Source organism: Panthera pardus, unplaced genomic scaffold (genome assembly GCF_024362965.1).
Source record: "Panthera pardus isolate Hobbes unplaced genomic scaffold, ASM2436296v1 HiC_scaffold_11, whole genome shotgun sequence".
NCBI classification, from domain to species: Eukaryota; Metazoa; Chordata; class Mammalia; order Carnivora; family Felidae; genus Panthera; species Panthera pardus.
In genome coordinates this window covers 75535412-75561498 of record NW_026526666.1, presented here as the reverse complement: position 1 = coordinate 75561498, position 26087 = coordinate 75535412, and the positions used below count along the sequence as shown (strand labels likewise).

General features: G+C 53.3%; 1 protein-coding gene and 1 long non-coding RNA gene across 2 annotated transcripts in view; one reads left to right on the top strand and one right to left on the bottom strand.

Moving 5' to 3' along the window:
- Nucleotides 1-805: 805 nt before the first annotated feature.
- On the bottom strand, nucleotides 806-16281 carry COL9A2 (collagen type IX alpha 2 chain). The gene is made up of 32 exons (XM_053896867.1): nucleotides 16114-16281; nucleotides 14842-14916; nucleotides 13589-13624; nucleotides 13440-13502; nucleotides 12359-12412; nucleotides 12211-12246; nucleotides 12085-12108; nucleotides 11709-11762; nucleotides 11304-11357; nucleotides 11150-11197; nucleotides 10908-10964; nucleotides 10772-10825; nucleotides 10414-10467; nucleotides 10022-10075; nucleotides 9871-9924; nucleotides 9696-9749; nucleotides 8051-8104; nucleotides 7581-7634; nucleotides 7294-7347; nucleotides 6273-6317; nucleotides 5859-5912; nucleotides 5200-5253; nucleotides 4833-4886; nucleotides 4672-4743; nucleotides 4384-4419; nucleotides 4237-4281; nucleotides 4098-4130; nucleotides 3736-3882; nucleotides 3440-3494; nucleotides 2929-3117; nucleotides 2051-2128; nucleotides 806-1598 (listed from the first exon to the last, which is right to left on the bottom strand). The coding sequence occupies exons 1-32, from the start codon at nucleotides 16183-16185 to the stop codon at nucleotides 1399-1401; spliced, it is 2067 nt and encodes a 688-aa protein (XP_053752842.1). The 5' UTR covers nucleotides 16186-16281; the 3' UTR covers nucleotides 806-1398.
- LOC109254859 (uncharacterized) overlaps nucleotides 4038-26087 on the top strand; it is a 28369-nt gene continuing 6319 nt past the window's right edge. The window contains exons 1-4 of the long non-coding RNA XR_002074998.2: nucleotides 4038-4446; nucleotides 4543-4647; nucleotides 7896-8031; nucleotides 23409-24094. This is a non-coding gene — a long non-coding RNA (uncharacterized LOC109254859). The remainder of the gene's footprint in view (nucleotides 4447-4542; nucleotides 4648-7895; nucleotides 8032-23408; nucleotides 24095-26087) is intronic.

The window sequence follows — 26087 nt, the reverse complement described above, 5'->3', positions numbered from 1 at the left end:
GTGTGTGTGTGTGTGTGTGTGTGTGCGCGCGCACACATGTGTTGAGGCAGGGGAGGGAGGACCGGGGGTGGACTAGTGAGAGGAGTTCTCTGCCCTGCTCTTCGGAGGAAAAGGGTGCCCAGCTTGTGTGGGGACCTAGTGCCAAGTTTAGGGTGAGGTGTAGGAGGGTCCAGGCTTCAGCAAATGCTTGGACCTCAGGCTGGAGTCCTGTACCTTCAGGAGGGGCTGAGGCCAGTAGAATGCTTCATTTGGGGGAACAAATACCCAAATCAATAATGGAGCACTGGGATCGGTCACTCCCTGAAAATCAAAGGCTCCCATCCTTGCACGGGTCCGAGGTACCCACCATGCCCTTTCCTGCTGCTTGGGGTGGCCTTGCTGGCCTACAAAGCTGTGAGGCTGGGAGTGCCCAGGGGTACTCAGATCAGATCAGATCTGAGCCAGTCTCCCCTAGACGTCCCGAGTGAAAGTGGCATGAGTGAATGTCACTTCTGCTCTAGTGATCCAGGTCCCACAGACCTGGGAACCCCTGAAGGCAAGAACCAAGTCTTTCAATCTTTCATTACCAGTTCCTGCCCCAGGCTAGCCCACCGTGGGTAGCAGGTCTCACAGAGGACCTTCTGTGCTCTGGGCCTTGGCAAGACGCTGGGTGTCCCCAGCTGGGACATGGCTGAAGGGATCTGCCCAAAGTTACACAGCAGGTCACCATCCGGTCTTCCCACAGATGTTCCTCAAACGTGCCTCCCCTTCAGGAGCCCCTGCCCACCCTGCCCCGACAGTGGCAGCAGGGAAACTCCCATCCTAGTTCGTATCCAAGTCGGGGGCTTTTATTTACAGAAAGGCCTGGATGGATCTCGGGGAAGGGGTGAGGATGGGAGGGGATAATGCCAGGAAGAGAGGGGAGATGGGTGTTTAAATACTCAGATGGGAGGGAGGCAGGGAGGAAGTGGTGGGGCTGGCTTATGGATGGCCACCTCTGGGGAGTCACCCACCAGCCATCACCCAGCAAGTCCAGGGGAGGAAGATGGGATCAGGGACGGGCAGAGACCTCAGTCCACCTGCCCCAAAGAAGATGGCCCCTGGAAGATGGCACAGATTAAGGAGACATTTGTTTTGGTAACTTCCGAGTCGTGCTCCAGGAAGGAAAGCCACCCATCTGCTTTGGAGCTGGGACTTTCGGGTGACCCTTGCCCTGTCGGTCTCACCTTTTCATTCCAATGCCCTCCCTTTCCTTCCCCCATATTCTAGAATTTCCTTTTCCTCAGGACTCCTGGGTCCCAGATGGAAGGTCCTGGGAAAACTGGCTTCCTGGGCTGAGCGATGGGGTATGTGTCCATCCAGAGGGAACCCAGTCCTTTCCCCCCAGGGTGCCCACCGGGCTCTGTCCCAGCCTCATGCTCATGGCCCTTTGATGGATCCAGGTTCTGTGAGGCGTGCAGAGGCATAGGCCGAGGCTCCAAGGCAGGCCACAGGCTCACAGAAGCCTGGCAGCCCCATGGGGCCTGGCAGGCCTGGTCGGCCTGCTTCTCCCGGGGCCCCTGGGGATCCTCGAGCTCCATCTTTGCCGTTGATTGCTTGGCCGGGCCGGCCAGGGAGTCCTGTGAAAGGGAGAAGACCGGGACATCAGGGCTGCCTCCTGTCTCTGCTGGCTGTAGGATTCTCAGTCCCGTTTTTCAGGGAAGTGGTGGGGGTGGGATGAGGTCAAGGATGAGGCCAGGAAAAAGGGACTGCCCCAGACGGGTTCTGAGAGAGTCGCATTATCCATTACTCCCACCTCCCAATTAGTGAATCTTGGGAGCAAATGCCTTTTCATTTTCCTACATGAAGCAGATTTTGGTACAAGCCAGGATGTCCTCAGAATCTCAGCTGTCTGGTTCCCAGCCAGACCCCACCCAGCAGCTCCCGGGTGCTCCAAAGGGATGCAAAAGCTGGATGTACGAGAATGAGCTGGCTGAGGAAGAGGCCGCCAGGGCAGAGACCCAAGTGTCTGCGGGTCCTGAATCCCAGAGCTGAGGGACAGAACTGCCGCTCGGCAGGGCCAAGGTCTTACCTGGGATCCCCGGGGGCCCGGGCATCCCGGGATGCCCACGTCCCATCTCTCCCCGGTCACCCTTCTCGCCGCGTTTTCCTGCGGAGAAAGAAAGAAGCCTTCACTTTTCACAATTGGAGGATGTTTTTTCTACTTTGGTTGCTATTTCATTTCTATTTCACACACAGCAATTATTCCTGTTTTATGCTAGTTTATAATAGGGGAAAGTTGGAAATGTCTGCAGAACTGGTTAAATAAGGGAAGGTCCAGACAGGATGAAAGGCTACAGCCAATCAAGTTCATTACAGGAAAGCATCTAATAATAATAATAATAGCTAATATTTACTATGTGCCAACTCTACGTAAATTACCTCCACATGTAATCCTCAGGACAATGCTATGAGGTGGTTGTTATTAACATCCCCCATTTTACAGATGATAAATCTAAGGCCCAGGGAGATTATCAGGTAACTTGTCCAAGGTCTATAAGGAGAAAGTGGCAGAGTCTGGACAGACACCTGTCTTGTGACTCTCAAGTTTGCATGCTTTACTACTTTGCTAACTTACCTCCCCGCTTCTAGAGACATGGAAGGATGTTTATGGAGTACCACTAAGCAAATTTATAACAACACCCCCCCCCAAATACCCAAGTTATAAAATAGTACATTCATCTCCATCAATTTTCTACTGAGAAAGCAAGCCCAGGAGTCACATGAGACTTCTGGAAAACTTTGCTGAGGGAGTGGGGGAAAGTGTACCTCATCCGGAGAGGGGGAATGATGAAAGAGAAAACAGGAGGCTGAGCCATCAGACCACACAACCCATAACCCAATTGGGGTCTGGCCTTGGCCAAGTCCATACCTGCCCAGTCCCCACCCCCACCATAGAACAGCACTCACCCTTGGGCCCTGTATTGCCAATCTGACCCACGGCTCCCACGATGCCAGGAACACCCCGAGGGCCAGGATGCCCGTGGGGTCCCTGCTTGCCTGGGTACCCAGGAGGTCCAGGGGGTCCTGGGGGACCCATCATCCCGACCGCACCCAGGGCCTCCCTCTTGGCACTCACAGCGACCTCTGCCAGTTGCTCTGGAAGGGAGGGAGGGAGAGGAGAGGTCTGTGAGATGGGGGTGGGCTCAGTGAAATGGGAAGGCAGAGCGTCCCCCACGAGCCGGGCCCCTAGGTGTGCAGAGGAGAAAGCCCGGTGTTTAATGTCCATTCCCCCCGGTTTGCAGAAGTCAGAGATCCAGCGTGGACAGATGTACATAGGTCCCCGGCCTCTTGGAAGCAGAGCTGGAATGAGCACCCAGGCCTGCAGACCCTCGGGCAGGGCCAAGTGGAGCAGCTCCTGAGGGGTGGCGCCACGCCGGCTTGGACTGGGAGGAGGAGGGGGTGCTGCCCCTGCCCTCACCTTGCATCATCTTCATCATCACCGCCACGATGTGCTGGTCACTGGCATCTCGGCCCTGCGAGCAGAGAAGGCCTTCCAGGAAGAAGCCCCTGGCCGGCTCCCATTCTCCCACGGAAGTCTGTGCGGCATCGGACAGAAATACCCCCCCCCCCCCCGCCGCACCCACCCCCAAGCCGTCCGAGGTGGGGCCTCAGGGAAGCCAGCTGGCTCCGGGGACTCCCAGCCTTTGAGGGGTCAGCCGCGCCCGCAAAGGGATTTCCTACCGGGAGACTCCCCGCTCCTGGGGGCCGACTCACCGCCACGCCCTGTCTCCCCGGCAGTCCCGGCACGCCTCGGTCTCCAGCTAGTCCTCGAGGGCCGGGGGGCCCGGGGTAGCCCTGCACCCCCGGGGCGCCCGCATCCCCGCTGGGGCCCGGGTAGCCGGGTTCTCCGCGGACTCCTTGCTGCCGGGGTGGGGGTGGGGGTGGTGCGGAGCGGCGGTGAGAGTTCGCACGCGCCGGGGAGGGAGAGGGGGAAGGGAGGGGAGAGTGGGGGCTGGGAGGAGGAGGGGGTGGACAGGGAGGAGAAGGGGAGGGGAAGGTGCGGGAGGAGAGGGAGGAGGCCGGGACAGCAGCCGTCGCCGGGCAGCGGGGCGCGGCATCGCGGGGGCTGGACTCACCTGTCCCTTGGGCCCCGGCTCTCCAGACTCGCCCTGCAGGCACAGGGAAGCCGGGTCACGGGCGCCGAAGCCCCAGAACCCGCCCCCCTCTCCCCCCCCCCCCACCCCCGCCCCGGCCGCCCCCGCGCGGCCAGCTCACCTTCTCGCCTTTCTCTCCCGGGAGACCGGCCACCCCCCGGTCGCCCTGCAAATTGAGCACAGCGAGTCAGAGCGGCGACGGACCCCCACCCGCCGCCGCCGCCGCCGCCGCCCGGAACGCGGGGGGAGGGGAGACGCTGGTACTCACCACGCCGCCGCGGGGTCCGGTCTTCCCTGGGGAGCCCTGCAGCAAGCGGGCAGTCAGGACTTGGTGAGTTCCCCTCTCCCGGGACGTCTGGGTACCCCCCCCTCCCCCGCAATCCCCGGTCCTGGCCACACCCCTCTGCAGCTCCTCCCTGTCCCCCAGGGCCGCCTGGGACCCGCCGGACATATTTTTCCGCGAAGATCTGGAGGGCTGAGGAAAGACCTAACTGAGCTCCAGCCCCCCCAGGTCCTGAAGCCTCTTGCCCAGGTATTTTCCAGCCCCATTTGGTACCTTGTCTCCCTTGATGCCTGGCAAGCCTTGGGGCCCTGGAATTCCGGGAGGCCCCTGCTCCCCCTTGGGTCCCTGAGGAGAAAAGAACCCAGAGTAGTGTATCAAATGAGGTGTCCAGACATGCTCCCCACTGCCCATCACAGCTGGCCGCCTCCACTAACCTGCCGTCCTTGAGGGCCTGGCTGCCCCACCGGCCCCCTCTCACCCTGGTCACCCTGAAATGGAAAGAGAGGATGACACACAGGCCAATGACACACAGGCCAGAGGATGACACACACCCCCTCCTCGGTCTCCCCCTCCAGACCCCAGACCCTGCTGGTCAGGATGCCCTCCATTCCTCCACACCAGCACTGAGGTCCTTTGCTCCACTTTACAGACCAGCAAACTGGGGCCCTTGCCGGGAAGGCCTCACAAGGCTGGGCAGGACTAGGCAGGTGCTGGAGCCGTGGATAGGACCCAGATCCTGGGTCCAGTGGTGCCAGCTGCTGCAAAGGCCCCCAGGGAGGGACCACTGTGCCAGGCACTTACCTTCTGCCCCATGATGCCTCGGGGTCCGATTTCTCCTTGAGGTCCTGGCTCTCCCTGGGGGACAGAAACTGGGAGTGAGGCAATGGGCCTGGTGCATCCCTCCCTTCCACGGCTGGCTAACCCCTACCCTCCCTGGGTCTCAGCTAATTCACTTCATCATTTATCCCCTGTTCTTTGGGTCCCTGTCCTTTTCTTTCAATAGGACCCCACATGGTTGTAGTCAGTCATCATGTAGTCATTTATTTAATATCTGCCTTTTCCACTAAACTGTAAACTCCATCTGAGTACGAGACTATCTCAGCATCTAACACAGTTGCAGGTAATGGTGAATGTTTATGGAATGAATGAATGAATGAATGAATGACTCTGCTGGATTCTTAGCCCCAGTCAATTTGGCCATCTGAGGATGTCATACCCATATAGAACAGAACCAATCCCGCCATCACCACACTGTACATAGAGAAACAAGGACCCAGAGTGGAAAAGGGGTGTCTCCCTGGGTCAGTGGGTCAGTGGCATAGCCCAGACTGGCATTCAGGCCCCCCTAAACTAGGGCTTCACCCCACACTCTCACCCAGGCTGCATATGCTGAGTGCAGGGTCTTCAGACCTGGGAGGGGGACTAATGCAAGAGCCCTGTGTCAGGGAAGGGACACTTACCTCCTTCCCAGGAGGACCAGAGAATCCAGGGAGGCCCTGCTGGCCTGGCTCCCCCTGCAGGAAAACAGTTTTCAGGTCAGTCTGGGGGGTCTAGTCAAGCTCTTGATCTTGCAGAAACCTGATGAACCCTAAACAGAATCTAGAACCAAATGAGTTGGGGAAAAGGTGTTCTTGGTCAGGTCTTTTGGAGTCCATTTATTTTCCTGTTTGTTTCTCCTCTGGTTGGGAGCCATGCCATCCTGTTTCCACAGAGGGCTGAGGGGGGAGCGGCAGGAAGGAGGTGCTTGGGCACTGTTGTTGAGTCGGGGGTGAGGCCTGGGCCTTAGGGTCTTTTAGCCATGCCCCTGGACCCTGGCCCCCAGGCTCCCTTGCTCAGATGAAGCCAATCCTGTCCCCAGCTTGAGGTCACCTTACCTTGTCTCCAGGGCCTCCTTTTGTCCCAGGCTGGCCCGGCACACCCTGGAGAAAGAAGATGACATCAGTTTCTATCCTGGCACTGGGGAGCCCCAGGCACCTCCTGCTTTACCTCCCATCCCCATTCCAGATCCCCTCCCTTCCTCAGCCCTGGCTTGTGGGAGCTGAACAACAGAAGGCCCGGCCATGGCATCACAAAGTTGACTGTACCCTGAGCCCTGGTGGGAGAGGACGGGGGTACAGAGGGGCCTATAGTCTATGGGGAGAAGAGAAGCACCCTGTGTTCACAGGCACATGTAAATGACTACAGGAACACAATCTGCACACAGGCATGTTATCAGGCTTTGGCCTCAGCACCTCCAGCAGGGAGGCAGGGGGCGTCCCATGGACTGGGCTTCCAGAAGGTGTGCGATGGAGGTGGCCCTGAATGGTGAGAAGGCACAGAGAGGTAGGGAAGGGCATTCCAAGCAGAAGCGCCTGCAAAGGCCTGAAGGTGTAGGGGTAGAAGAGGCAAGGCAGGGTTCCCTGAGAAAGGAGAGGACACGGAGAGGCCGTGGCTGGTAAGGATGGAAGGGTATGGTGGGGTCAGATTATGGTGGCCTTGAATGCTAAAATGAGCTGTGAGGACAAGCCTTGTAGCTGTCCTGTTCACAACTTTCTCTGCCTCTCAGTGCACCCTGGGGACTCAGTAACCATGTCCTGAATGACTGGATGGAATGACTTTCCTGGAGGCAGTGAGGGCCATGAAAAGTGCCTTAGTGGGAAATAACCAACATGGAGAATTGGAATGATCAAAGAGAAGGCTAGAGCAACTGTCCAAATGATGAGGCCTAAGCCAGGCCGGGGCCACAGAGGTGGTGATGAGGTCTGGGCTGGGTGGGGACAAGGACTAGAGCAAGATCCCCGGGTGTGTGGATTTCCACCTCATCAACCACTCATGCCACCATGTGGAAGTGGGCAACACTGAGCAGGAGAAGCAATTTGCCCCTGGGGCCGCCCCTGGGACTCCACCCGTACTCACCGCCAGGCCCTGGTGCCCTTGGTTTCCTGGCCGCCCTGCCTGTCCTGCACTGCCCTGGGAGAGACAGAGAACCAGGGGCACAAGTGAAAGCTCCAGCTAGAGGTTCCATGGCTTCTGCCCCCGTGCAAGTAAGGAAACTGAGGCCCAGAGGCAAGCAGGGATGCGTCAGTGGCACACTTGAGGATCCCAGGCTCCTACGCCTCCAGGATCAGTGTGATGAGACTCAGGGCCTGAGCTGGGAGGGACCCTGACCACTCCCCAACTCTACCGGCAATCCCCACTCATACCTTCATGCCAGGTGTGCCTGGGGTCCCATCCTTGCCGTCGATGCCTGGGGGGCCCTGCTCAGAAGGAAAGTGGGGAGATGCCTGGGGTCAGGCTACCCACCCATGTCCCTCTGTGACAGCTGCAGTCAGTGTGTAGGTAGGAAGTGGGTCTGGTTATCTCAGGAACCCCCACCAGCCAACTGAGTTGGGGGGGGGGGACAGAAATGGGAAGAGGATTTGGGGTGATGGGCCACAGTCCTTCCTCAGTGGATGACAAGTGTCCCAGATTGCTGCAAGCTTCCCCAAACCTCTGCTACATCACCACCCCATTTACAGGTGAAAGAACTAAGGCACAGAAAGAGGGCCTCTCCCAAGGTCACAGAGCCAACCCGCCAGCAACAGAGCTCAATCCAGAATCTCAGGCTCCTCGTCCTCTGAAGCTTGGACAGAGTTGACCCCGCTCTCTGTCTGGGTAAGCCTGGGCCACTTACGGTTGCTCCCTTCGGGCCTGTTATTCCCTGGGGTCCTCGAACACCTTGGCTGCCCTGCAAAGTAGATAGCAATGAGGTCACCTTCGAGATGCTGAACCCCTGCCGGGCTGATCAGAGAGGGGAGCGCTGAGAACAGGGACCTCCAGCTCTCAGGGTCCCTCTTGGTACAGGCCACATTGCGCAGGGGCTGGAGAAGAGCGGCCTGAGGCCCAGAGGGGAGGGAGTAGAGGTCAGCGCCAAGCTGATGGGACTGGGCTGGGCTGGGCTGGGCAAGTGCAGGGATAGGAACTGGCACTCACTGAGACCTCACCTGGGCTCTGAGCTCCACTTATATGAAGGAACACAACCAAATACAATGTGTGGACTTTGGGTCTTGATTTGAACAAGAACCCTGAAGAGACATTTTTGAGACAATTGGGAAACACTGAACATAGACTGATATTAAGGAATAACTGATATTTGCTGATATTAAGGAATAATTGATAATCTTGTTGGTATGAAAGTGAATGATATAATTATGTGAGAAAAAGCCCTTATTTTTAAGATATACAGACAGAAGTATTTAGGAGTGAAATGACATGCTGTTGAGGCAAAGATTTGCTTGAAAATATCAACAACAGGGGACCTGGGTGGCTCAGTCAGTTGGTGCCCAGTTCTTGGTTTTGGCTCAGGTCATGATCTCACAGTTCGTGGGATCGAGCCCCGTGTCAGGCTCTGCTCTGAGCATGAAGCCTGCTTGGGATTCTCTCTCTCCGTCTCTCTCTGCCCCTCCCCCACTAGAGCTATGTCTCTCTCCCTCTCTCTCTCTCTCAAAGTAAATAATATTTTTTTAAAAAAGGAAGGATATAAAATATCAGCAACAAAGTGGTGGATTGAATAGGGCAAAGTGTCAATTTGGGGAGACAGGTATATAGAAATTCAGCGTATAATTCTCTCTACTTTTATATGTGTTTAAAAACTTAACATAAAAAACTTTTAAGAAAGTTTAGTTACTGCTCGGTTTTTCTATAAACTCAGAACTGCTCAAAAGAAATAGTCTATTAATTTTTTTAAAAAGTTAGGAGAACTGGGATATAGACCAAATCCCATTAGCCCCATGGCTGATTTGCTGGAATTTCATTGTCTGGCCACAGCGAGCGTGGGACTGGATCCTATGCCTTCTCCCAAATTGAATGTGATCAGCACAGGCTGGGCTTGCAGGAGTGGGGGCTGGTGGGGTGCCTGGGCTCCCAGCACAGAGGCTCCTGCCCCGCACAGATCACTCGCCTGCACAGACACACAGGGTAACACACACACACACATGCACGCACTTGCAGACACACAAAGTACAGACGCAGAGTAACTCACGCACACACCCCCATGCATTCGCACAGACACTCAGAGTAACACACACACGCGCACCTGCAAAGACACACACAAAGCAACACGTCCGTGCGCACCCATACAAACAGAGTGATGCATGCACACACAACCATGCATCTGCATGGAAGGAGTAACACACACACACACACACACACACACACTCGTATAGACAGAGTAATGCACACACACACACACACACACACACACTTGCACACGAGCCGTGGGTGGCCCCCCCAGTACTCTCCAGGGACCCTGGCTGGACAAAGGGTGGCTGAGGACTCACCACATCGCCCTTCTCCCCGGCTCGGCCTGGCGGCCCCCGTGGACCTTCCTCACCCTGGCAAGAAGGACAAACAGGCATCCAGATCACATGGGCTCAGCGGGGGCCCCACTCCCTTTGCAGCCCCAGGAGCTCCAGCCTGGAGGAGGTATGTGTGCAGGAGCAAGAGGACACTTACTGGTGACCCAGCAGCACCAATGGAGCCCACCATGCCTTTGTACCCACGAGGACCCTGGGGAGAGAAAAGAGTTACAGTCAGTTCTGGCTGGACCCCAGAGGCCAGGGGGCTGTTCACAACAGCTCTTGCAGGACACCTCCGACTTACTTACCGTCTCTCCTTTGGGTCCCTCCATGCCTGGGTAGCCCCTGATGCCCTGGGGACCCTGTCAAGACACAAGAATGACAGCAATGGCGATTTCAAGGCTCCTCTGAGGCGGGCAGCATAGTCCCTATCTCAGAGAGGGGACACTGAGGCTCCGAGATGGGGAGGGACTCACCAGGGTCACTCAAGGGGACAGAGGCAAAACCTGGGCCTTAGCTGAGTCTTCTGGCTGACAGCTTTGGTGTCTGTCCCTCAATTTCTGACAGTCAGCCTCCCTCTCTCCACCCAGAGACTGGACACAGGCATTTCTTTTACAGGTTAAAGGCCAAAGCAAGGGAATGGCGCCACTAAGATCCCTTAGGATGAGGAGAGGGGGGTCCCGGGAGGAGCATTCCTTACCGGTGGTCCAGGGATGCCTTGCTCTCCAGAGGCACCCACGTCTCCCTTGGGACCCTGTGGGGGCAGGAATGAGTGATCAGACAGGCAGGCAGATCGAGAGAAAAACATACAGACATCCAAAGATACCATCCCTTTCCCAGAAAAAGCAGACAGGAAGGACCCTAGAACCCGTGGGAAAATGGAGGCCCAGCAAAGAGAAGGTACTTGTCCAGAGACACGCTGACCTGGAATATAGGCCTCTTACTTCTCAGCTCAGTGCCAAGAGACCCACAGGGAAAGGAGAAGGGATGAAGAAGGGGCGGTCCCTGTAAGACCCTCTTCACACACACCTCTGTAGCCCTCTGTTCCTCATACTCACGGGCCTCCCCTGGCGGCCAGAATCTCCCAGAACCCCGCGTTTGCCAGGATGCCCCTGAAGGGAAGGAGGGAACTCAGTGTGAGGTCACCTCCCAACCACCTGCTCTGCCCTCCAAGGACTTGGGCCAGTAGCTCACCTTCACTCCCTGCAGTCCTGGGGGGCCTTTCACACCCGCCGGACAGTTGGTTGGACACTGGAAAGAAAATCCCGCCAGGTTCTGTGGTCACTGGCCTGCCCTGTCTTGCCAACTCCCAGAACCTCCTCTCACCCCACTTGGCTGAACCTCCGTGGGGCAACCCCTCGCCATCCCACTGACTCTACCTCCAAGGCCGACCCACCCCTTCCCCACATTAGACCCGCCCCAGGGCCTCCTCTCACCAAGAAATCCGCACTGCCTTCCAGACCCTGGATGGTTCCTGGGCGGCCCTGAGAGGAGATATATGGAGATGAAGCCTGACCTGAGCCTTTCCCACCTCAGGCTTGTGCCAAAGACCCTCATCCTTCCCCATGCGGGAAGTCTGGGGACACTTACCGGTTTGCCAGGTGGCCCCGGGGGCCCTGGTGGCCCTTCTGGTCCAGGATCCCCCTGGAAACAAGATGGGCCAAGATCATACTCCTGTCCAGCTCTTCCAGGGTCACTCTGCCCCCTCCTCCAGTCCCCGATACTGTCCTGTCCACCCTGTCCTCCAGGTCACCTTCTGAGATCTGAGATCTTGGGGAGATAAGAGGCCTAATTGCAGAGAGTGGCCCCAGCCCTTGGCTTTCCTGAACCACCTACAGCAAGGTGGGCTCAGCGGGAGAGGCTTCTGCCCCAGACCTGAAGGAGCTCCTGCTGGCCAGAAGCAGGCCCAGGAGCTGCTGCAGAGACACTCCAGCTTGCCAGCTTGGAGGTTAGAGGGCAGGAGGCAGAGTGAGCAGAGGGGTGGCTGGGGCTCACCTTGGGGCCTGTGATTCCAATCTCACCAGGGAGGCCAACAGGTCCAGGTGGTCCCTAGGAGGAAAGCTGTCACTGGCTAGGATGCCTTGGAGGTTTAGCCCACCCTGATACCAAGGTAGGGATAGGCACCTAGAAGCCCCTTCTCCACTTTTACTTTGGAACCAAGCCCAGAGAGACTGACAACTTAGGGCTTTAAGAGCCATAGAACCCCAGAGGCAGCAGGTAGGCCCAGAGTGAGCTGGCCCAGAGTTCTCTGGGAAGTCTGCCTGTTCTGGACACCATCACAGGATGCTGGCCCCTCCCCTTGATGGCCCGTCCTTCTGTATCCTCCATCCCCAAGAGTCCCAGGGACCCTGTCCCATCCAGAAGGACTTACAGGAGGTCCAGCAAAGCCAGGGCCCTGGAACAGAAGGAAAGGAAATTGGGTTCATGGCTCCTTCTGCAAGTCCCCCCCTCTACCCACAAAGGGTCCCTTGAAGCCCTTGCAGGTTATTATACTCACTGGCAGGCCAGGGGGACCTGGGAGGCCGGGCTGGCCCTGCAAGAGCAATGGGAGAGGTTCAGAGGCTGGAGTCTCCTAGGTCTCTGCTCCTCTCTACCACAGACCCTTCCTTGGATGGCCCAAGCTGAGTCCCCAGCAGGCCACTTACCTTGACTCCAGGGATCCCCATGGGGCCAGGCTCCCCCTTGGCTCCAGTTAGACCCTGGGGAAGAAACAGAAGGTAGGTTAGTGAAGGGCAAACTTGTTCCCTGAACCACGGGAGAGGGCAGGGCCTGAAGTCTCTCCTGGGCAGGCCCCAGCTGCTTCCCACCTCACTCCATGAAGGTCAAGTGACTGCAACACTGCTTTCCCCTCCCCCAGTGCTCACAGCAACCCTGGGAGACAGGAAGGCAGAAGGAATACTCTTTTATGAAAGATGAGAAACCAAGGCCCTAAGATTTGTCTGCACAGGCCTCACACCTCCCAGCTGAGGAGCCTAGAAGACCTAAATGTAGGTCTGGATTGGCCATTTTCTTGACGTCTGTCTGCCCTTGGCAACTTTTTCCAAGACTTAGTGTTCACATCTCCAAAATGGGTTAATCATGTTTACCTCTCTGGATGGATGTGAGAACCAATATGCCAGTGGAAGGCAATGTGCTTCTTAATCTTTGCAGGTTGTGGAAAATTTGGAGGGGTCCTGGTGGCTGTTCATAGCCATGATGACCCTCTTGAGCCAACAGGGCAAAGGCAACTCATGGGACCTCTTTCTCCTCCCATCTTTTAGTGACTGACCCAGGTGTATTCCTCAATCAGATGACTGTCTCAATGGTTCTGGCTGTGTCCAGGAGCCTGTGACCTTGGGGCTCCTGGGAATTCTGTGGTATCGACGAATAATGTTCCTCTCCTGCATTGCTCCTGGGGCCGCGAGGGGGTAGTAGGGAAGGGAATGGGGAAGGAAAGGACAGCTCCATGCACAGTGTTCAATCTGCTACTTGGAGGCTGGAAATGTGAGACTAAATCCTGGCTGCTACAGATGAACAGAACCCCTGTTTGGACCCCCATGTGCCTGTGATTCATGCTCCTGGGGTGGCTGTGGGGTCACAAGTCATATGGAGGTGAAGGGAACTCATAGCTATAGTCTCCACCTTGCTGCCCTGCTCTGAACAGAAGAGAGAGAAGATGTCAGAATTGGACTCTGGAAGTCAGTGAGTGGAGCTCTAACTGGCTTTACCAGACACTCAGGTACTCACATCAATCCCAGGCTTCCCGTCTGGCCCATCTGGCCCCGCTTTGCCAGGTTCTCCTTTAGGTCCCTTAACAACAGAGGTGGGGCAAATATTAGCCAGAGGAGGGCAAGAACTAGAAAGGTCAAAGGTCAAAGAAGAAAAAAAGCACTCACCGGAGGCCCAGCTTTCCCAGGGGGCCCCTTGTCACCCTGTAAGATAGAAGTCGGTTAGACAGCACCCTGTGGCTCATGCTACCCCAAATGGGCAGCCGGCTGGCCCCACGTCCCCTCTCCTCACTTTCTTCTCTTCTGTCCTGCATCCCCTCAGCCTTGCTTTTTTTTTTTTTTTTGAAAATAGCTCCCTTTCCCTCAAAAAAAAAAAAAAAATCATAGATGGATTGAGACCAACCCCAGCCAGGTTGGAGAGCTGCTGTTAACGTGCAAGCGGGTTATAGACACACAGATGTTGGTAAGGTGCCAGTTAGAAGACCCGCAGATAAGGTTGTGGGCTCCAAGTTACCTCAGAGAGCGGGTGTCTCTTGGATTTGGGCAAGTGTGGGAGAAACTGGGACTTTCAGAAAAACATGAAAGGGAGGTGAACTGGGTGGGGAGCAGCTCTTTTCTGGACTGGGGTCAGGAAAAGAAGAGACTGGGGCCAGAGCAAGGACCAAGACGGCCTATGAAGAGGGTCGATTCAATCTGTTCCTAAGGCAGAAAGGATCTCCTTCCCCGGTGACAAAGGACCCATGGTGGAGGACAGCCAGGGCCTGTGGAGTTATATGCAGGCCGAGAGGACTTCAGGCAGTTCAGGGCCTGCAGCCGCCAGAGAGTCTGGCAGGGACCCAGCGCCCAGTGTTTGGAGGGTGGGGGCGCCAGGTTGAATAGAAGTCTGTCCAGATGGGTAAACATGGAGCTGACCTCCTGGGGGAGCCTCCTGAATGAGGCATTTAACCCTCACCATGCTAGGGAGAGCAGGGAACAAACCCTGCTGATTCTAAATCGGGGAGGAAAATGCAAAGGAAGAGACAGGAGTCTGGCTCAGCTGGTCAGCGGTCTGACCAAGGCTCCCAAGCCACCCTGAAGAAGAATGCAGACGTGCCAGGGGGCAGGGCAAGGCGTCTCCCACCCCCCCAAAAAAAGGGAGAGTAGGGGTGGGGGATAAGGAATCGCTCTGAGCTGCGGCCGGCAGACGGAACAGCAGCTCCTTGTCCGCCGGCGGCTATAACGGGCTTTGCATCTCAGCGCTAGTTTTGAGGTTTCCCAGAACAAACGGGCTCCTTGTGGCGCAGGCCGGCGCCGCTTACTGACAACAGGGGGCGCTGCATCTCCAGGCACCCACCCCACCGCCGCCGCCGCTCACAAAGTTCGCCTTTGTCCGCGGCCTCCCCCCGACTCCGCCCCCCCACCCGCCCAGGTTGGAGACTTACGTCGATGCCGTCGGATCCAGGCACTCCCGGCGGCCCTGGGGGGCCCGGGGGCCCAGGTTCTCCGGGCGGGCCTCTCTGAAAACACACAGAGGGGCGCAGCCCTCAGACTGTGCAGGGAGCCGGGCGTCCCAGCGGCGAGCCTCCCCGGGAAACGCAAGCGCCCTTGCGTTTATTGAGAACCTAGTGTGCACCGCACTGTGTACCACTACATGTACCGTCTTTTGGAACGCTCAGAACTGTCAGGCGGATACTATTACGAGCCCCAGTTTGCAGTTGAGGAAGCAGGCTCAGAAGGATTATGAATGATCACAGAGAGTAAGTGGTGGAGCTGGGGCCGCCGGTCTCCTTCCACCGGACCGCGCTGCCCTTGGGCTGTCGCGGTGGGGAAGAGATGGAGATGCCGACGGCGCAAGTGAATCACAGATGGTAGGCGAGGCGGTGCCCAGCAGACTGCTGGCTCCAGTGAACGGTTGCTCGTATTATTCTTTTTAGATGAACAACAGGTATACATGGTGAGTAGGTACCCCTCCCTCTCGCTCGAAAGGAAAGTGGGGGAGGCGCAAGGAGAGGGGGCGTAGGGGAGGGAGGCCCGTTCTCCCTTCCCTTCAGAGCAACCCTCTCCCAGCGCCGTTCCTCCCTCGGGTTGCCCTCGTTTGGGGGCCAGCCCCGACCCAGGCAGGGGTCGCGCGCCTGCCTGGTGCCCGCGCCCTCCCTGGCCGAGAAGTGCCAGGCTGGTGCCCGGGCCCGGCCCCATCGCGCCCCTGTCCCGTTAGGCCCCCAGCACCCCCACCCCCGGCGGCCCTCAGCAGCGCGACGGGGGCGCGGGAGTGGGAGCCGGGCCGAGGGGCAGCGGCCGGGCCCGAGCGGCGTCTGGCTGGAGCCGGGGCCCCCGGGGAGGAGGCGGGGCGGAGGCTCCGGAGCCCTGTGAATGGGCACCATTGTCTCCCCCGCCACCTGGGCTCTCGGGGCTGCCAGGACTGGGCGCCAGCTCCTGGCCACGCTGCCGGTCCCAGGCCGGGCCGAGCGTCCCCGGACAGGGTCCCTCTGGCTCCCCGGCTCGTCCGCCTCCCTTCACGGCGCCTGGACGCGCCCCCGTGCGCACCCACCGAGGGGACGCGCGCCACGGGGCCGTACGAACCCGAGGGGGGCGGCAGGGGGGCGCCAGGGTAGCGGGCAGACAGGCCGAGCCCTTCACCAGCCTCCTGGGTCCCGCACCCCGGACCCCCCCACCCCGCACCCTGGCCCCGGCGTGGCGGCGGCCGCGGGACTTACGATCTGCGCCAGGGCGAGCACGAGCACCTGGAGGAGCACCAGGAGGCTGCGGGGGGCGGCCGCGGCGGCCATGGCTGGCGGCGGGGTCGCGGAGGACGGGTGCCCGGGTCCACGCTCGCACCGGCCCGCAGAGGCTCCGGGCGCGGCGGCGCTGGCTGCTCTCGGACGGGCCGGGCCGGGCCGCCTGGATATGCGGCGGGGCGGGGCGGGGACCCGCGGGGTCTGTCACCTGAGAGGGCCGGGGGAGGGAGGCCGGCGCCCTGCGCCCAGCTCCGCCCCGCTCCGTCCGGCAGCCAGTGCCCACCCTCTGCCCTCCGAGGAGCGGCCGGGGTGCAGGACCGAGACCGTCGTCCCATTTCTCCGGGAGGCCGTCCGAGGTCCCCCTCCAGCCTGACCTTCAAGGCCCAGCAACTTCCCCCGGACCCGCAGCCCGCGCCCCATCGCTGGCCGGGTGGTCAGCCACTTCTGCCTGCGAACCCTGGCCTGGGTCCTTCCTCTCTCCTCCAGGAACCGGACCCAGAGTGAGTTTTAGGTTCTGCAGATCCTGTCTGTAACATAGGCACCACTTTGTTCAACTTCACACACAGTCAGGCCTCTTCTCTATGAGAACCTACCAAACCCTTCCTGGATCAGCCATCCCGTGAATACCCCCTGTCCACCTTTTCCTTCTTGCTTCCCTCCCCCCTCCCCCAACTCTATAGTGGAGTTAACTGTGCATCACCTCCAAACTCCTTCATTTCCCTCTCATCTCCCTGCTTCCGCCCCAGCAGGGAGATACGTCTCTTGGAGGTCACCAGTGGGGCCCAGCCCCTCTTTAGTAACCCTCTCTCCGCTCCCCCCACCCCCCACCGCCCAGGAGGCTGTTGGCTCCTGGAGCTGCCCTTGGCCATTCTCTCCTTGAAGCTTTCACCGTCCAGCCCTCCTCCTTCTATTGCCTTCTTCTATTGCCTTTTCTTCACTGCAGCTTTATCTTTAAGCACCGCAGTCTCTAGCTCTGGGCCTTCTTTCTCATTCGGGGTGATCTCCTCCACCTTCATGGAAACAGCCACCACCTTATTTACCAGTTTCCAAAGCCTACCTACCCAGCATCACCTCTCTCCCAGTCTTAGCTTCCTTTCCATTCACTTAAGTAATATTGGTAGGGTGATTTGGAATCAGACTGTCACTAACCATGACCACAGGCACCTGACACTATATGATGTCTCAGTTGCCTCATCTGTAAAAGGGGATGATGATAGTCCCTGTCTTACAGGGTTTTTGTGAAGATTGGATGAGATGATGTATATGAGGTACTTAACCTAGCAGACACACATACTAGGTGCTTGATACGTTTTCGCTTTTATTGTGATTTATGGAGGACACTTTCTTTACCATCCTGTACCCAGTATGAGGGAGAGGACCACAAGATCAGCTAAAATAGTCAACTCTCAGGAACTTAGGAAAGTCCAACCCCATGGGGCACGTGGGCAAAGGGCCCTGAGCTTTGAGACGTGCTCCTGGAGCTTAGTTTGGGAGAGAAGGCTTGAGAGAATTTAATTGATCTGCCTAACAGAGTGGGAAGGAATTTGGAGTTTAGAGGAGGTAAGAAGAGAGGAGGAGGAAGTGAGGGAAGGATGATGGCATTGCCCAGGGTAGGAGGGTAATATTTGTAACAGACATCTCAGAAATGGGATGGCCAAAGTTGTTGTTTAATTAAAAAAAAAAAAAATTTTTTTTTTTTTGAAGAGAAAACGAGTGAGGGAGGGGTGGGGTGGGGGCGGGGGGGGGGGAGCGGGACACAGGATGCAAGCCTCATGCAAGGCTCTTTGGAACTCACAAACCTCAAGATCATGACCTGAGCTGAAGTAGGACCCTCAAGTGACTGAGCCACCCAGTTGCCCCTGTTGTGGATATATTTTTAAAATTTTTTTTAAATGTTTATTTATTTTTGAGACAGAGACAGAGTGTGAACAGGGGAGAGGCAGAGAGAGAGGGAGACACAGAATCTGAAACAGGCTCCAGGCTCTGAGCCGTCAGTACAGAGCCGGACGCGGGGCTCGAACCCACAGACCGCGAGATCATGACCTGAGCCGAAGTCAGACGCTTAACCGACTAAGCCACCCAGGTGCCCCTGTTGTTGATATTCTTAATATTTGTTTATTTATTTTTGAAAGAAAGGAAGAAGGGGAGGGGCAGAGAGAGAGAGAGAGGGAGAGAGAGAGTCCCAGGAAGGCTCCACACTGTCATCGTAGATCCCACGAACTGTGAGATCATAACTTGAGATGAAATCAAGAGTCAGATGCTCAACCGATGAGCCACCATGGTTTTTTGCTATTTAAGTAATCTCTATGCCCAACGTGAGGCTCGAACTCATGACCCTGAGATCGAGAGTCACATGTTCTTCTGACTGAGCCAGCCAGGCGCCCCCAAAGCTGTTGGTTTTTACGTTGCTCATTTCTTCATCTCTTTGTGAGCTAAATACGCATGGGCCTCGTGTAAGTTTTCTTTTGTGGGTGGAAATTACAGAAAGGGGATGCGCTTCACATCTGGATAGCACATATTAGTGTATTAGTTGTCTTTTGCTGTATAGCAAGTCACCTAAAAATGTGATGGTTTAAAGCAACAATTTCTTGGATCAGGAATTCAGGAGTGGCTCTGTTGGTTGGCTCTGACTCCGGGTCTGTCATGAGGTTACAGTCAGATGTGCCTGGGCTCGGCCTGTCTAGAACGCTTCTTTACTCAATGCATCTGGTTTCTGTACTAGGAAGCCTCCGAGAGCTGGGGCGGGAACAGCTGGAATTTCTCGGGAAGCTCTCTCCTTTATCTATTTGTGGGATTTCCACAGGGTCTCTCCAGCACAGCAGCTTCAAGGTAGCCGAACTTCAAACATAGCAGCTCAAAGAGAGAGGGACAACACCAGACCGAAGCAGAATTGCCTCTCAGGATCTAGCCTCAGAAGTCATACAGCATCAATGTCACTGCAGGCTCTTGGTCCAGGCAATTTCAAAGGTTTTCCCAGTTTCAGGGGAGGGAACAGAGACTCCACCTCCTGATGAACGAATGTCAATGTAACATTTTAAGAAGAGCATGGAGTGTATGTGTGGGGGGGGTGTGGAACCTATATGGGTGCGGCCATCTTTAGAAAATGCAACCTACCATACTTGGGCTTATAACCTGAACCAATTCAGTGGAAACTGAAGCTCAAAGCAGGCCCTGAGCAAGAGAAATTGTCCCACAAGACATGGACTAGAGGTTCAGGCCAGTCACATACAAATCTTAAGGAGCAGGGAAACTCTGAATAAGTGGAGAGTTGTATATCCACATTCCTGGATAGGAAGACTCATTGTTGCAAAGATGTCAAATTAATTTAGGGGTACCTGGCTGGCTCAGTCAGTGGAGCACATGACTCTTGATCTTGGGGTTGTGAGTTCAAGCCCCATGTTGGGTGTAGAGATTTTTAAATTTTTATTTTAAAAATAAAATCTTAGGGGCACCTGGGTGGCTCAGTCAGTTAAGTGTCTGACTTTGGCTCAGGTCATGATCTCACAGTTTGTGAATTCGAGCCCCACGTTGGGCTTTCTGCTGTCAGCACAGAGCCCGCTTCAGATCCTCTGACTACCTCTCTCTCTGCCCCTCCCCTACTGGTTCTCTCTCTCTCTCTTTCTCAAGATAAATAAATAAATAAACTTAAAAAAAATTTTTTTTTAAGTTTATTTATTTTTGAGACAGAGAGAGACAGAGCATGAACAGGGGAGGGTCAGAGAGAGGGAGACACAGAATCTGAAACAGGCTCCAGGCTCTGAACTGTCAGCACAGAGCCCGACGTGGGGCTCGAACTCACGGACCGCGAGATCATGACCTGAGCCGAAGTCGGCCGCTTAACCGACTGAGCCACCCAGGCGCCCCAGTAAATAAACTTTTAAAAAAAGTACTAACTTCTAAAAATAAAATAAAATAAATCTTAAAAATTGATCTATGAATTCCATGCAATATCAGGCAAAATCGGAATGTAGGTTTCATGAAAGTTGACAAACTGATTCTAAAGATATTCTACTAGAGAAATTACATGAAAATAGCCAAGAAAATTTGAAAAAGCAAATGAGAAAGGTCTTTCCCCACCACAGATCAAAACATACTGTAAGGGAGTTGTTCAAATAGTGTTCTATTAGCCCAAGAATAGATTTTTTTGAAAAGAGAAAGACAAAAGACACACACACACACACACACACACACACACACACACACACACATTTATCACATCTGTTTAATTTATGGGAAAGGTCTTTATATTTAGTTTATGATAAAGGTTAAATTTAAAGTCATTGAGGAAAGAGTAGCCTAGTCAATACATATTGAGGCAACTGGATACATATTTAGAGAAAAATTCAAGTTAGATTTCTATATTAGTATACAAAAATATATTCCTGGACTAATTAATTGAGGACCTAAATATAATAATAACAACAAACTATACCTAAAGGAAAATGGAAAATGTTTCTTTAAAAAAATTTAAAAAACCCTTTTTTAACATTTATTTTTGAGAGAGAGGGAAAGAGAGAGCGTGAGTGGGGTAGGGGCAGAAAGAGAGAGACAGAGGATCAGAAGCAGGGTCCATGCTGTGAGTGCAAAGCCTGATTCCGGCTCGAACTCACGACCGTGAGACCATGTCCTGAGCCAAAATCAAGAATCAGGCGCTTAACGGACAGAGCCACCCAGGCGTCCCTACAAAAAATTTTTTTAGTTTATTTATTTTGAGAGAGAGAGAGCAAGCAAGCAAGGAAGGGGCAGAGAGAGAGGGAAGGAGAGAGAGAGAGAGAGAGAGAGAGAATCCCAAGCAGGCTCCTCACTGTCAGCACGGAGCCCGATGCGGGGCTTGAACCCACAAACTATGAGATCATGACCTGAGCTGAAACCAAGAGCCAGATGCTTAACAGACTGAGTCACCCAGGTGCCCCTGGAAAGTGTTTCTTTTAAAAATAATTTTGTGGTAAAAAAATTTTTTTAAATAAAAATAATTTTGTGGTGGGGAAAACTTTCCTGAGCAATACACAAAACCATGGAAAGATGCCTAAGTTTGACTTCATAACACTTTAACATGTCTTTACAATAAAAATGTATGGAGAAAGTTGAAAGACAGAAAAATATTTATAATATATATTAACAGACAAAGAACTAATATGGATAACACACAAAGAGGTCTTACAGATCAATAAGGCAAGCTCTGTCAAACATTTAATGGAATATCTCATTTGAATCTCCTACAAGCTTTTAGAGGATAGAAAAACAAAGAACACTGAAACTCATTTTATGGGGTTAATAATAACTTTGAGTTTCAAACCAGTGATGGGCAGTACGAGAAAGGAATATTAGCAGCCGATCTGTCTTATGAACACAGATGGAAAAATCCTGTTTAAAGTATTAGCAGATTGAATATAGTGAACTATTGAATGATACATCATGACCAAGTTGGTTTCATAGCAGGAAAATAAGGATTATTTAAAGTTAGAAAATCTTGAGGTGCCTGGGTGGCTCAGTCAGCTAAGCATCCAACTCTTGATTTCAGCTCGGGTCATGATCTCACAGTTTGTGAGTTTGAGTCCTGCATTGGGATGTGTGCTGACAGCTGGGAGCCTGGAGCCTGCTTTGGATTCTGTGTCTCCCTCTCTCTCTGCCTCTCCCCTGCTTGTGCTCTGTCTCTCTCTAAAAATAAATATATAAAAAAAAGAAAATTTAAAAAAAAAGTGGAAACAGGGCGACTAATGTAGTAGATGCTGTCCACGAAGTCAGCATGGAGCCCACTCGGGGGTCTCTCTCTCCCTCTCTCTCTGCCCCTCCCCCCCTTGCTCACTCACACACTCTCTCTCTCAAAATATACAAACTTTTTTTTTAAAAATAGAAAATTTATGGGGCGCCTGGGTGGCTCAGTCGGTTAAGTGTCCAACTTTGGCTCAGGTCATGATCTCACAGTTCGTGGGTTCGAGCCCCGTGTCGGGCTCTGTGCTGACAGCTCGGAACCTGGAGCCTGCTTCAGATTCTGTGTCTCCCTCTCTCTCTGCCCCTCCCAGTCGTGCTCTGTCTCACTCTGTCTCTCAAAAATAAATAAGTGTAATTAAAAAAAAAGAAAAGAAAAGAAAATCTCAGGGCACCTGGGTGGCTCAGTCGTTTGGGTATCCAGCTTCGGCTCAGGTCGTGATCTCCTGGCCTGTGGGTTCAAGCCTGGCATTGGGCTGTGTGCTGACAACTTGGAGCCACGAACCTGTTTCCGATTCTGTGTCTCCCTCTGTTTCTGCCCCTCCCCTGCTCATGCTCTTTCTTGCTCTCAAAAATTTTTTTTAAATAGAAACTCTACTGGGGCATCTGGGTGGCTCAGTCGGTTAAGCGTCTGACTTCGGCTCAGGTCATGATCTCACGGTCTGTGAGTTCGAGTCCCACGTCAGGCTCTGTGCTGACAGCTCCGAGCTTGGAGCCTGCTTCAGATTCTGTGTCTCCCTCTCTCTCTGCCCCTCCCCTGTTCACGCTCTGTCTCTCTCTGTCTCAAAAATAAATAAACGTTGTGCTCACTTCGGCAGCACATATACTAAAAATAAATAAACGTTAAAAAAATAAAAAAAATAGAAACTCTACTAATCTAATTTACCACATTATTAGATTAAAGAAGAAAAGTTTAAGATCATCTCAAAGATGAGGGGAAAAAAAAAGAAACTCTGTTTTTGTCTTCCCACCTACCATAGTAATTTACTCTGCACGAACAAACCTGAAAATAGGAGCCCAAGAATCCCAGGTCCTGGACCAGAGGGAGCATTGACACCCCAGCCCCCACATCAACCTCATCTCTCCCAAAGAGTGCCTTTTCATCTGAAGGAGCTCAAGATTTCTTTTCCTTTTTTCAATAAAATTTTGTTTTAATCATAGAGATATTTTATATTTGATCAGAGACTGAGTCTGATTCATCCTCTGTTATCAAGCTGCAGGTGTCCACAGATTTTTGGAGAAAGTGACTGATCACTGAATCACCCCCAAGTTGGATCCATGGACTGAAGTTTTCCTCAGGACCTTCCCTAACCATGCCCTTCTCTCTCAGGGGCAGGTTCTCAGGACTCAATTTGGAGTAAATGACTAAATTCTCTTACACCTGACCAAACCCACTTTGTTTCCTCAGTCATTTTCCGAAATACTTACCTCCTTGCTTCTCCGTTTCCCCTCCCCCAACCCCACATCAAGTTCTCAGCCAATCTCCCATCCCAACCTTTCCACTGCGTCTTCTGGAACATTGGTTCAATGATTAGCAAATTATCTGACTGTTCTCAGTTTCTCAGGGCACATTGTCCACCTCCAAGCCTGGACCTCCACATGATGCTCCCTGACAACCTGCTGTCCTGCAGCTGTCACAGATGGAAACGTCACATCCCTCAGGGTCAGAATGTGGGATCAGGATCCACATTATTTCTTTGAGTGCTTCTCCAGAAATGTGCTTGTAGGAGACTCTACTCCCTCAGGCGCCAACTGGTTCTATCACCCCTCCTCTTTTCTCTGGGTCCTTTCCCTCACTAATGATTTGGGCACCTGGGTCACATCTTCCCCTCCTCTCAGGGTCCTGCCATCTGGGGCGCCTCACCATCTTCTTGGATGACCCTTTCAACATCCCAGATCCCATTGCCTTAACCACCTCATTTCTAGTGATCATCTCCTCAACTCCACTTCAGCCATATTCTCAAGGCCATACCTGGGGCGTTGGCTTCATTCAGAGTGCCTCAGCTCTGAAATATTTAAACCAATCAACCCTGGGATCCCTGAGCCACCGTGCAGGAAGTCTGACCATCCTGCTGGGGAGACTACACGGAGAGAGATGCCCAGCCGAGCCCAGCCTTCCAGCTGTCCACACCAAAGCCCCAGGCATTTTGAACCTTCCAGACCTGCCTGATCATCTGCTAAACGCCACCGAGGGCCTGAGGAAACTCCACATGGAACAGAAGAATTGCCCAGCTAAGCCTCAATTACAGTTGTGAGTTTTTTAAAAAAGATTTTAAAATCTTTTTTTAATTTTGAAATAATCATAAATTCACAAGGAGCTTCAAAAATAGTATAGAAAAGTCCCATGTTCCCTGTATCCAATATATCTCAATCATAGTGTCTTGCATAGCTATAGAACAATAACAAAACCAGGAAATTTGCAGTATAATTCAAGCACATTGTAATTTTCAGCAAACCTGTACTGGATGGGTTTTGGTAGTAGTTTTGTTAGTTATATGTTATAAATATATAATTTCTAAGTGATTGTGAATGGTATTTTATTTTATTTTATTTTATTTTTTATTTAAAAAAAAATTTTTTTTTAATGTTTATTTTTGAGACAGAGAGAGACAGAGCATGAATGGGGGAGGGGCAGAGAGAGAGGGAGACACAGAATCGGAAGCAGGCTCCAGGCTCCGAGCCATCAGCCCAGAGCCCGATGCGGGGCTCGAACTCACGAACCGTGAGATCGTGACCCGAGCTGAAGTCGGACGCTCAACCGACTGAGCCACCCAGGCGCCCCTATTTTATTTTTAAAGTTTATTATTTATTTTGAGTGAGAGAGAGAGAGAGAGAGAGAGAGCACATGCAAGTGGGGGTGGAGCAGAGAGAGAGAGAGAGAGAGAGAGAGAGAGAGAATCCCAAGGAGGCTCCCCACCATCAGTGGGCAGCTGATGCAGGGCTTGAACCCACAAACTGTGGGACCATGACCTGAGATGAAGTCTGATGCCTAACCAACTGAGCCACCCAGGCACCCTCTTATTGTATTTTAAATTTCTCCTCCACGTGTTCACTGCTATCATATGTAAATACAATTGATCTTTGTATAGTTATATCCCAATACCTTGTTGAACTCAATTCTAGCAGGTTTGGTTTGGGGGTAGATTTAAACATTTTTCTATGTAAACAGCCATCTGCAAATAGACAGTTGTATATTTCCTATCCATATGTCTTTCATTCTCATTTCTTACCTTATTGCACTGGTCAGAACTTGCAATACTATGTTGAACAAGAGTGATGGAGGTGATTGGGGCGCCTGGGTGGCTCAGTTGGTTAGGCATCCAACTTCGGCTCAGGTCATGATCTCACAGTTTGTGAGTTTGAGCCCCGCATAGCGCTCTGTGCTAACAGCTCAGAGCCTGGAGCCTGCTTTGGATTCTGTGTCTCCCTTTCTCTCTGTCCCTCCCCTGCTTGTGCTCTGTCTCTCATAAATAAATAAAAATTAAAAAAAAAAAAAAAAGAGTCGTGGAGGTAGACATATTTGCCTTGTTCCTGGTCTTAAGAGGTGTGATAGACAGTTTTGTGTCAACTTGGCCAGGCTACAGTCCTCTGTTATTGAAACACTAATCTAGCTGTTGCTGTGGAAAAAAAAAATTTTTTTTAGATTTTATTTCTAAGTAATCTCTACAGCTAATGTGGGGCTCGAACTTCCAGCCCTAAGATCAAGAGTCACATGCTCTACCGACTGAGCCAGCCAGGTGCCCCTGTGGGAATAATTTGTAGATATGATTCAAGTCCATTATTAGTTGGTTTTAAGTAAAGGAGATTATCCTAGGTAATCTGGATGGGCCTGCTTCAATCATTTGAAAGGCAGAACTGAGGGCTCCCTGAAGAGGAAGAAATTTGGCCTCTCTTGCAGAGAGAGAGAGAGAGAGAGAGAGAGCAGGGGAGGGGCAGAGAGAAAGCGGGACAAAGGATCCGAAGCAGGCTCTGCTCTGACAGCAGAGAGCCCAACGTGGGGCTCAAACCCACAAACCATAAGATCATGGCCTGAGCTGAAGTTGGATGCCTAACCAACTGAGCCACCCAAGCACCCCTACATTGACTGATTTTTGAATATTGAACCACCCTTGCATCCTTGGAATAAATCCCACTTGGTCATGACATAGAATTTGTAAATATATTGGTGTATTTTATTTGCGAACATTTTGTTAAAGATTTTGCGTCTGTAGTCATGAGGGAATTGGTCTATAGTTTTTTAATTT